We start from the raw sequence: 10,815 nt of genomic DNA on the forward strand, positions 1-10,815 counted from the left end.
AAGCCTGAAGGAAAAAGACACAACACAGATGAGTTCTAAATCAGAACCTCACATCTTTCTGAAAGAACAGCCCTTCCTGAACAAAAGCATTCCCCTCTGCACCTCTCTTTCTCACTCTCTCTCTCTTTTTCTCCTTACGCCTGGACTGTGAACTGTGATTCTGATGGAGCAGAAGGTGGTTCTGATCACTGGCTGTTCCTCAGGGATTGGACTCAGTCTGGCGGTCCACCTGGCATCAGACCCAACTAAAGCATACAAAGGTAAGGGCGACAGCTTTACACAGTGACTTTACACATTCATCCTGTTGGGAATCATGTCATATGACTAAACTGAAAGTGATTTAAATTGCCTTAAAGGTGTACTGTAGTTCCACTTAAATCAAATATTGTTGAAAACAAAAGAGATGATGAAATTTAAAGCAAAAATCTTATTCCAGGTTAATTTCTCTTATTGTATTTCAGAATAATGTATAAAGTGTAGGGGAGCATGGCGGTGCCACAAGTAGTGTCGCTGACACACAGATTCAGGGTTCTAGAGTTGTGGGTTCAAATATACCTTGGGTCACTGTATGTGAGGAGTTAAGTGCGTTGTCCCTGTGTCTGGGTGGGTTTCCTCCAGGTGCTCTGGTTTCCACTCACAGTCCAAAAACACATATTGGTAAATGTATTGGCTGTGTGAAAATTGTCCACATGTGTGAGTATTTAAGTGACTGGGTGAGCGTATAAAATTGTCCAGAGCTGTGAGAGTGCGAGTGATTGGGTGAATATGCATTGCTGTATGTTCTGATTAAGCCCTGGACACGCCATGGCCCAGAACAACTGTTTATGAGTGAATGCCTGATACAGTGGATGCCTTTATGAACGTACCTTCCTTCTGAATATATTGTTGTAAAATCTAGACATTGGATTAGTTGCTTTAGAACATCAGTAAACAATTCCATGAGAACTAGTGAGTGTAATCCTCTATTATCTAAAAATGTTTACATTCTTTCTCCATTTATCTATCAAAATATTATACACTACAGAGACATAATGTATTTGCATCATTCAATTATCTTATTTTTATGATGATGTCCTTGACGAGCCTGCCTTAGTATACTCTCATAAGTCAAAATAATTCAGTGGAATTTGTGTCAGATGTAATTGATTTCTGAATGTTTAGTGTATGCAACCATGCGTAATCTGGACAAGAAGCAACGTTTGCTGGAGAGTGTGAGGGGACTGCACAAAGACACCCTGGCAATTCTGCAGATGGACATTACAGACCAACACTCCATACTCACCGCCCAGAGCAGCATCACTGAGGGAAGAGTGGATATACTGGGTGAGAAATATAGTAACACTGTAAATACACTAGATTTCTAAATACTTTTACATACACTGATGTTCAATTGTACACACATAGTTTGAATATTCTCCACAGAAAAGCCAAAGCATGCTCTGGCAAAGCTGCATGTGAGCCTAAGGTCCCAGTGCTCAAAGTACTGGGTAAAAGAACATATATTGTACTTGTATTTACAGTTTTAAATATAAAAACAAAATGCCCACACTTTCAGAATATCATAATATATAATATCCATCCATCCATCCATTATCTGTAACCACTTATCCAATTTAGGGTCGCGGGGGGTCCAGAGCCTACCTGGAATCATCGGGCGCAAGGCGGGAATACACCCTGGAGGGGGCATATATAATATTATAATATATAATATTTTTTTTTCACATTAACATACAAACAATAAGGATTAGTTACCATTAGATAAGATTTGGTTTAACAACGTTGCACAGATGAATGCATATGTTTGAGTGCTCATGATCACATGACATGATCGGTTGATTTACTCTATGAAAATAATTACATTCTCTATGATCTATTATGCATAAATAGGGTTAGGTTTAGTTATGTTACACGAAAATGTGCAGAGGAATACCCTACATAATACGGATCACAAGGTAGAGAATTCTCCCTCTTTCTCTCTCTCTCTCTCTCTCTCTCTCTCTCTCTCTCTCTCTCTCTCACTCTCTCTCTCTCTCTCTCTCTCTCTCTCTCTCTCTCTCTCTCTCTCTCTCTCTCTCTCAGTGTGTAATGCAGGAGTGGGATTGATGGGTCCTTTGGAGCTCCAGTCTGAGGAGATGATGCGAAAAATTCTGGATGTGAACCTGCTGGGCACCATCCGCACCATTCAGACCTTCCTCCCAGACATGAAGAGAAAAAGAGACGGAAGGATCCTGGTCACAGGAAGCATGGGGGGACTGCAAGGTAAGGGGAGGGAGGGAGGGAGGGAGAGAGAGAGAGAGAGAGAGAGAGAGAGAGAGAGAGAGAGAGAGAGAGAGAGAGAGATCAGCAATGTCTGTCATTACCAGAACTGAATGAAAAAGTGAAGTCACTATGGACAGAATAATTATTTGTTAGTCTGTCCAGTCAGTTCCACAATTTCATGTGATGTGATGTGGCATGAGGAGCATCAGGTGGTGCTAAAAGACTAAAGAACTCTCCATTATTCGCAGTGGGTGCCACTCCTGTTCCTGCAGTAACCCTTTCCTACACATTTGTGTTTTATCCCTGTTTCAACACATCTAGTTAAACTAATCAGGTTTCACCTTGGTACAAAGATGATTCTTAAATTGTACAGCAAGCACCAGTACACACTCTCTCATTTTTACAAGGAAAATAACCCTATGATTGTTTTGGTAAAGTGGACCCATTTAGGTTTTGCTGGATGTGTTAAAGTAGAGAGAACACTAAAATGTGCTGAAAACACTTAATAATTGAAGGGAGGAACTGAGTAAAAACAGCAAGGTCAGCTTTCACAGGCATAACAACATTCACTGTCTTTGTTTCAGAGGAAACTTAGCTTAAACTGTGACTACACATATTTACAAAGGTAGATAGTTATGAAACTAAAAATCCTCTCCATGATGTTGTTCAAAATGTCTGGATACCTCCGCTGCTGCATTAAACTAACCATGCAGCTGTTATAAAATCCTGGGAAGGCGTTTTGGGGAGGTACTGATGTCCAACAATGGATTTCTGGTCCTCCAAATTACATGCCACAAAAAATCTCTTTGTACCATGAATACGTTTTCATAATTCTATGTGTGTGTGAATTTCAGGTTTGCCCTTTAATGAAGTCTATTGTGCCAGCAAGTTTGCAGTAGAGGGCGCCTGTGAGAGCCTGGCCATTCTGCTACAGCACTTCAATATCCAGTGAGCTCTGCTTTGTGTGTGTATCTGTGTAAGCTTGACCCAAACGTACAGTTACAAATTGTGTCATAAACATTGTGTCCTGAAAAAGTGCTTGCTTGAGTGACAAAAATAGAAAAAAATATATAAATAAATGAATATATAAAGTAAAATAAAATAATATAGGATAATAATTTAAAAAGATGTTGAGGGTGTTTAGTTAAAACATGTGATTTGTGGTAAATATACTGCATTCAGTGTAGTGGTCATGTCCGTGTTTATTTTGGTAATACAGAGTGAACAATTTCAGATTACAAGCATCACATATATGGCCAATCTTTCCCTCACATTCTATACTAAGCTAATAAGCCTGCTGTTAAACTAGAAACAGACTGTTTCCTGTGCTTCTTCTCCCATGATGCAGTGTAAGTCTGATTGAGTGTGGGCCAGTGAATACAGACTTTCTGAAGAATCTGATGAAGACTGACCTGACTGGTGAGTCTGAGGAAGTGGACACAGACACAAGGAGTCTCTATGAGTTATATCTGCAGCACTGCCACAACATGTTCCAGAATGCAGCACAAGATACTGACGACATTGTCCAGGTCAGAGCATGAGTAAATACATAAATACATACATATATATATATATATACATAAATAAATAAAAATGTGCTGTCAAGGCTAACACGGACAATTAATCTGGAAACATTAACACATTCATTTTTAAAATAAATTAATCCTTTTGCCAAAACGTCCTCCCATAATTCACTCGTTACAGAGACTTGTGACATTTTTATTTAGCAGTGTAAACACATTGTCACTACTGTTGAGTTCAGAAGGTAGATTACCTTCAATTTATGCTGAAATGTGTATAGCATTCATTTTCTTCGTTAAGCTTCTGTGTCTGAGTTTATATTGTATTCGATGCTAAAGCTCTCACTGAAACATTTACTCAGCAAATTAAGAGATTCTAATTCAAAGCTCATCAAAACAAACATTACTAGTTTTTCATGCATACAATGCAAATTTAATTCATATTTTATTGAATTCACATATTTTATTTAACATAACTTTATTTTCCGTAGCAAGGTTTTTCATGCATGTAATAATGAACATGTTACCTGTTTATTTTCCACTCAGGTTTTTCTGGAGGTGATTCAGTCTCCAAATCCACTCTTCAGGTATTACACCAACAGTGCCCTGCTGCCCCTGAGCAGCCTTAAATTCACTGCGATGGATGGCTCTCAGTACATCAGAGCCATGAGCAAACTTATCTTCACCACCAAGATAGCAGACAGCTAAATACATTTTAATGGCAGTTTTTAAGGAGTCCCCAAACATTTGAAACATTATGATTACTATTCTATTGCCCATTTAATATTAACACTTAATTGTTATTTGGTATCTGAGTTCTAAGATGTATGTTATCCATCAATGTTTGGGAACAACAAGAAAAACTAAAGGTGACATTCACAATTTTAATAAAAAATTCCTCACCATTTGTTAGTTCTCTAATCTGTTTGCATGCTGGAAACCAGTGTTATATGTTTAAGAAGCCCTAGTGTCTAGAAATGGCAAAAATACTAAGTGCCTCTGTCCAGTATGCTGGGCTTTTTCCCTCTCTGCTTACAAAAGAAAAATTGTTTAGATGGGTAATAGACCTTTAAATGTTGAAAAGCGTGAACCAAGTTGAGGATATTGCTCTATTCCATATCTATTGGTGGGTAATATTGACCTTTTTTTGCTGTTTTCGGATTACATAATGTAAGTAGTTTATGTGGTAGTTCACACAGTGACTGAAAACTTACAGAGAAGTTAAACTGCAGCCACATACAAACAAGAGCAAGTTATTCCTTCAACATAGCTTTCCACCTTAAAAGACGTGGAGCTTCTAAATGTAAGCAGACAAGCGAGAACAGCATTTCCCCACAATCACAGGCATTTCCTTTAAATAATAAACCAAATGTATTAGCAAATAACTCAATCATTCATTACCTGTAACTGCTTATCCAGTTCAGGGTCATGGTGGGTCTGGATCCTACCTGTAATTCAAGATGTTTTAAAGCTTTGAAGTATCATAAGATCTTTATCCAGTGGAGCTGTCCAAAGTGTGACCTGAAAACAAACATTTACATTTTTAAAATGTTTCTGAATTGTGTTGTTATACAATATTACCAAAATGTGTCCCAAAATTCACGCAAGATTGTTGAGGAATGTTTTAAAAATAAAGGATTGGCAGCTACAGTTAGCAATTTTCATACAAAATATGGTTGGAATAGTGATTAAACCTCATCGAATGTGAGGAGATTAATTAAAAAATTCAGGGAAACTGGATCATAATCTAGCTTTTTGTGCCCAAATTGCAAAAAATGGATGTGAACAACATGTGGTTTCAACAAGACGGTGCCACATGCCGTACAGCATGTACGGGAAACAATTAAATTACTGCATGAGTCACTTCCTGGGCTTGTAATTTCTCGGTTTGGTGATCAGAATTGGCCGCCCAGATCATGCGATTTAATGCCGTTGGACATTTTTATTTGGGGTTTTTTGAAGTCTAAGGTTTATGCCCCCAAGCCCACGACCACTCACTCCTTGAAGGATGTAATTGATCGCTGTATCAACGAAATTCAGCCACATTTATGCAAAACGGTCATGCAAAATTTAGACAAAAGAGTGTATGTGCCAGCAAAGTCACGAAAGGCATACAATTCCATACATAACCCTATACCTTATACTTTATGAATTAATTAACATTTTTCAATCTTCAAATAAAAACATTTTTTTTTCAGAATTACAAAAAAAATTCTTGCGTGAATTTTAGGACACCCTATATAATGTAATAATATGAATACATTAAAATGATTTTAAGTTTTCTATAAAGTGCAACTTACATTGCTTTGTAGTGCCTGAATGAACCAGTTTATTTCCATTGAATGAGTTTTATGCAGCCATGTTTTAAACAGGTTTAGTTCAGGATCTCTGGTTCATTCATTAGCTGATTGATACTTTAAAACCTTCTTGTAATTTTATTTGTTTTGTGTCTTTATGGCCCTTAATATTTAGATTTGCAGGACCCTTATTGCTGTAGCATGGGGTGCCTATCTAGACTGGGAATATAACTGTAGTCAGTGATGTTAGTGACTAAACATCCCCACCAACATTATATTTTATCCTATTTGGTGACACCTTGTCCAGCATATAGTAACCTCTGATGCTTGTGATTTAGGAACTATTGCTGTTTAAATGCTGTCGTTGGCATTGTAAATCTGAAATAAAACTGAAGGTAGAAGATAGTAGTGATTAGCACAATGGAGGTTTGTTTGCACTTTTCCTCTCTACAGAGTTTTCCAGGAAGGAGATAGCAGAAGCATTTGACCTATACCCCTCCTTCTTTCTATCACTTTTTTCTCATTCTTTCTCTATAAATACTCTGTGTGGTTGCTCAGTAAAGACTGTGCTTCTGTCCTTGGCATTTTCATTGCTTTGTTGATTATGTCCAGACACAAGGCTAAAACAATGAAGAAGCTCCTCCTCCTATTTCAAACACATACTTTAACAATTCAGTTTGTTTAAAAAATCTCCCATGTGACTTGTTAGTGCTTCTGCTTTGGTACAAGTTTTGGGAAAGAACAGAACATGGTCTGAGAGTAGAGAATGTTCTGACCTCAGGCCAATGTCTGACCAAATCCAAAATCATACATCACACAACTAATCCTATTAGTCTATGTTGTTAAAAGTGTGTGGAATTGTCAATTGTCATGTTAAACTCCCACACACACTTAAAGAAAAGTTTGGAGTGCATTCTGTCATTAAGCTGAGGCTCAGTGTTGGAGCAACTGATAAATGTGGAAGGGGGAAAACTATGATTTCTACATTGTGCAATTTCACAAAAAAGTATCAAAATGCTTGTAATAATGTATAAATTACAAACAAGGCTGGTATAATTTCTTCATGTGTTTAACTGACCTGCCTGCAGAAGAATCGGGCTAGGCATGACCAGGGATTGCTGAGCAGCTGAAATCTTGTATCAAGCCATAATGGAGGAAAATTCACTTTCAGAACAATTGGTATTCTCGGTTCCCAAATGATTAAACAGTGTAATTAAAAGGAAAGGTCAAATAACACTGTAGTAAAAATGCCCTGTCCCCACGTTTTTGGAATTTGTTACATGTGTCAAGTTCAAAATGTTCTGAAAACATTGAAAGCCTTTCCTTCATGCCATTTTAATGTCCCAACTTTATATATATATATATATATATATATATATATATATATATATATATATATATATATATATATAATTACAGACACATCACATATGTAACTGTTACCATATATATATATATAAATATATATATATAATATATATATATAAATATATATATATAAACTAGTGAATATACCAGAGCATATATAACTAATCAGGCACATTTGCATGTTGAAGAGTTGCATATGTGACTCCAGACTTGTGGTAACAGTTACATATGTGATTGGATTACTCTGTAATTACTACGTAGTTCCAGCTCAATCCTGGATTGGTTAGGTGCCCTAAATAGATCCTACAGAGTAAAGGATGTCTGACCAGGGTGATCACTTCTGACCTGAGAACCACATAACCGTCTTTAGCCTGTACACGAGGAGCAATTTATAAGTGAACAGGTTCAAGATCATTTAAACTTTGGAAGGGTAGATGGTGGACAATTCCCACTCCACCTATTCACTGTTAATTATCCCTGGAAACTGAAATGTATCAGCATTGAATTTCCTCAATGAAAAAATAAAATTTCACCAGCTTGTATAACAAAATACTGTATGCAGATCAAGAACTGCACCTGTATCAGTGATGAACTTTTACATGGATTACAGACCTGTCCAAAGCTGAACCCAGTCAATGACCAACCCTCAATGATCAATATACTAATTGCCTAAGGTACTGCATGTCATAAATTGCTCTTCTGGTAAATGATCTCAGAGATATATAAACAAAATTGTAGTTCAGTGGCAGGACACTGATCACACATTCAGGTCACATTAGCCCTTTTATTGCTCACACTTTGTTTTATGAAAGGTCAGAATGTAATGAGGTTTGACATGATATGCAAATACCAGCTGCACTGTATAATTTCATGTAATTGTTTAGTTTCTTTGTGTGTTTTTGTGTAAGTGTGTATGTAAACAAGTTTATATGTTCCAAACATATGTTTGTTTGTGTATACGTATTTAATAATGTCTAATATGTATATTATACATGTAAGTACCAATATGTTTTAATACATACTGGTCATGTATATTAATCTTAAACTCAGTTACCAGTAAGAAGTTGTTTTGTACTTTCATGTGCAGCATGAAAAAAAACCCGAAAAATATAGTTTAGTAGGTTAAATCATTATAACGTTTTGTCCTGACAACTGACCGAAACCCGAAACAAGTGCGCACACACACACACACCAGTGTGAAGAAAGTGAAGTCCAAAGTGCAAGAGTATCACGCCATTTTCATGCATCCGTTTAGTGCAAAGTACATGTTCAGGAACAAACTGCTCTGGGGTATCATAAGCACTTTATGTAATAAAAGGTTGGTCTAATGCTACTCAGCGCAAGGCAGGAACATACACTGGAGGGGGCGCCAGTCCTTCACAGGATGACACACTCTCACACATTCACTCACACCTACATTTGAGTCACCAAACTACCTACCAATGTGTGTTTTTGGACCGTGGGAGGAAACCAGAACCCCCTCTAGGGTGTGTCCCTGTCCCAGCCATGCGCTCAGTGATTCAGGGTAGGCTCCCAACCCACTGTGACCCTGAACTGGTTAGGTGGTTACAGACAAAGAATGAATGAATGGCGATTAGTGTGGTCAGCTTGGATGATTAGTTCGGGGTCACAAACATCAATCCAGCTCATCCCATACATTCTGAGTTGTGCTCAATCGCTCAAGAGAACACTGTTCCACTGCCCTTTCATAGCCCAGTGCCAAATGAACCCTCTAGCTAATATTTGGCATTTGGTGAGGTGATATTAAGCAGTGAGTGCTCCAGACTGTCTCATTCTATTAGTCAAAAAAGGTCTAGAGAATATAATTTCTGAAGCAACAGAATATGTTATGTCACTAAAAATAATGTCTGTCACTAATGTGTGTCTACAAACTTCTGTATATAAAGTGCATGTTACTATTGTTAGCTGTAAAGTTATTTGCTTTTACTTGGCTTTACTTTCTCTTCTATTTGAGAATGTTTTCTGACAGATATCTCACCAAAGATGTGAGCTGATAAAATACCAGCGCTTTCAGACGAGAATTTCCTCTGAACCAAATTTCCTTCCTGTGAATACTCAGTGCAAAATAACCACAGTGCTCAGAATGTGAAACTAAACCACGTTGTTAACCTTTTGTAGCTGACAGTGTAGCATTCAGCCACAGCAGGAACTTACACAAAAAGTACAAATAAAATACTCCAATTTTACAGTATTAAAATAATCAGACTCTGCACATACTTTTTGTTAAGGCAATATTTTGTGGGAGGTAGGTACCAAGTCATGTCTGAATCAAATGTTTGTATAAAATACTGCCTGTTGACATTGATATATTTTACTGATTTTTAAAGACAGCAGACATGTATCCTTCAAACCTTATATTTATCATAATCCTGTGTGTTATCACAAATTAAGACACCACACTCTGGGCCCATATAGGTCACATATAGAGAGTTATTTGGGTGATGCCTTTGATCTGATATAGGCAGCCCACATTTGTCCAAACAATAGCCCATGTCAACCTTGAACCTGACTAGCCCCTGTTCAACCCATGTGGGCCACACTAAGGTTTGCTGTCTGCAGATATTTTTTTTCTGATATAGCAATAAAAAGCTTAATTACAGAACAGAGAAAAGCAGTTCCACGTAAAACCCAAGCTCCTGCCTTCAGTGCAAGGTCACTACGTAAAGTCCAGCCCATATTAGGTAACGCACATTCTCCACCCGTTTTCAGCCAAGCCACGCCCTTTCTGCGCTGCTGCCAAATATTATAACACAACTGTGGAAGACATAGATAATGTTCTTAGAGTATTTAGAGTATGTAAAGTCACTTAAAACAAAAAGGAAACAGGGAATATTTCTAACTTTATAGGTGAAAAAACACACTCTTTTTGTTATTCACGTTATATAACAAGCAAATGTCATTATTAAGCTGTAACCTAAGTAATTCAGACTATTTCAAGGTGAAATGGCAAGTTTAGGGGAACTTTCCATCTCAGATTTCTTTACTATATATTTATATAAACCGGATGTTACGAAGCCTACCACACAATTTTTATTTTACATTTTATTACTAGCTTATTCAAAACCACCATCTTCGTCTTCAGATTTTTTAAATGTAATGTTGACCAATTAGAGTTTGTTGTAGTTCTACTTCAAGCGGCTCTTGCAAGGGGTCGCCACAGTGACTTGGCAAAGATTTTGCTCTGGATGCCTTTCCTGACCCACCCCTCCCTTTTTCTCAGGCTTGGGATCAGCACTGCGTGTAGCCAGTGTGGGGAAGTCCTGAACTCAGTCCCCCTCAGTCCTGAAGCTGGGCTGCACCAGCACCACCTGTTGTGCCAAGGCTAGTGATAGTGGAAAATAGAGGGGAAA

At 37.6% G+C, this 10,815-nt stretch overlaps 1 protein-coding gene across 2 annotated transcripts; it reads left to right on the top strand.

Moving 5' to 3' along the window:
- Positions 1-55: 55 nt before the first annotated feature.
- hsd17b1 (hydroxysteroid (17-beta) dehydrogenase 1) lies at positions 56-6,514 on the top strand. 2 transcript variants are annotated; one of them, XM_066641616.1, is made up of 6 exons: positions 56-260; positions 1,162-1,323; positions 2,080-2,259; positions 3,114-3,207; positions 3,608-3,678; positions 4,326-6,514. In XM_066641616.1, exons 1-6 carry the CDS (start codon positions 164-166, stop codon positions 4,406-4,408), a joined length of 687 nt encoding a protein of 228 aa, XP_066497713.1. In that variant the 5' UTR covers positions 56-163; the 3' UTR covers positions 4,409-6,514. The 2 variants fall into 2 exon arrangements, with proteins under 2 accessions (XP_066497713.1, XP_066497712.1); XM_066641615.1 differs by having other exon boundaries at positions 3,608-3,788; positions 4,326-6,483.
- Positions 6,515-10,815: the final 4,301 nt, after the last annotated feature.

The sequence above is a fragment of the Hoplias malabaricus genome, chromosome 13 (assembly GCF_029633855.1).
Source record: "Hoplias malabaricus isolate fHopMal1 chromosome 13, fHopMal1.hap1, whole genome shotgun sequence".
Lineage (NCBI taxonomy): Eukaryota > Metazoa > Chordata > Actinopteri > Characiformes > Erythrinidae > Hoplias > Hoplias malabaricus.

Coding starts and splice junctions, on each gene's coding strand:
- hsd17b1 (XM_066641615.1), top strand. CDS start 164: ATGGAGCAGAAGGTGGTTCTGATCACTGGCTGTTCCTCAGGGATTGGA. Junction 1,324..2,079: donor GGGAAGAGTGGATATACTGG/GTGAGAAATATA, acceptor TCTCTCTCTCAG/TGTGTAATGCAGGAGTGGGA. Junction 2,260..3,113: donor AAGCATGGGGGGACTGCAAG/GTAAGGGGAGGG, acceptor TGTGAATTTCAG/GTTTGCCCTTTAATGAAGTC.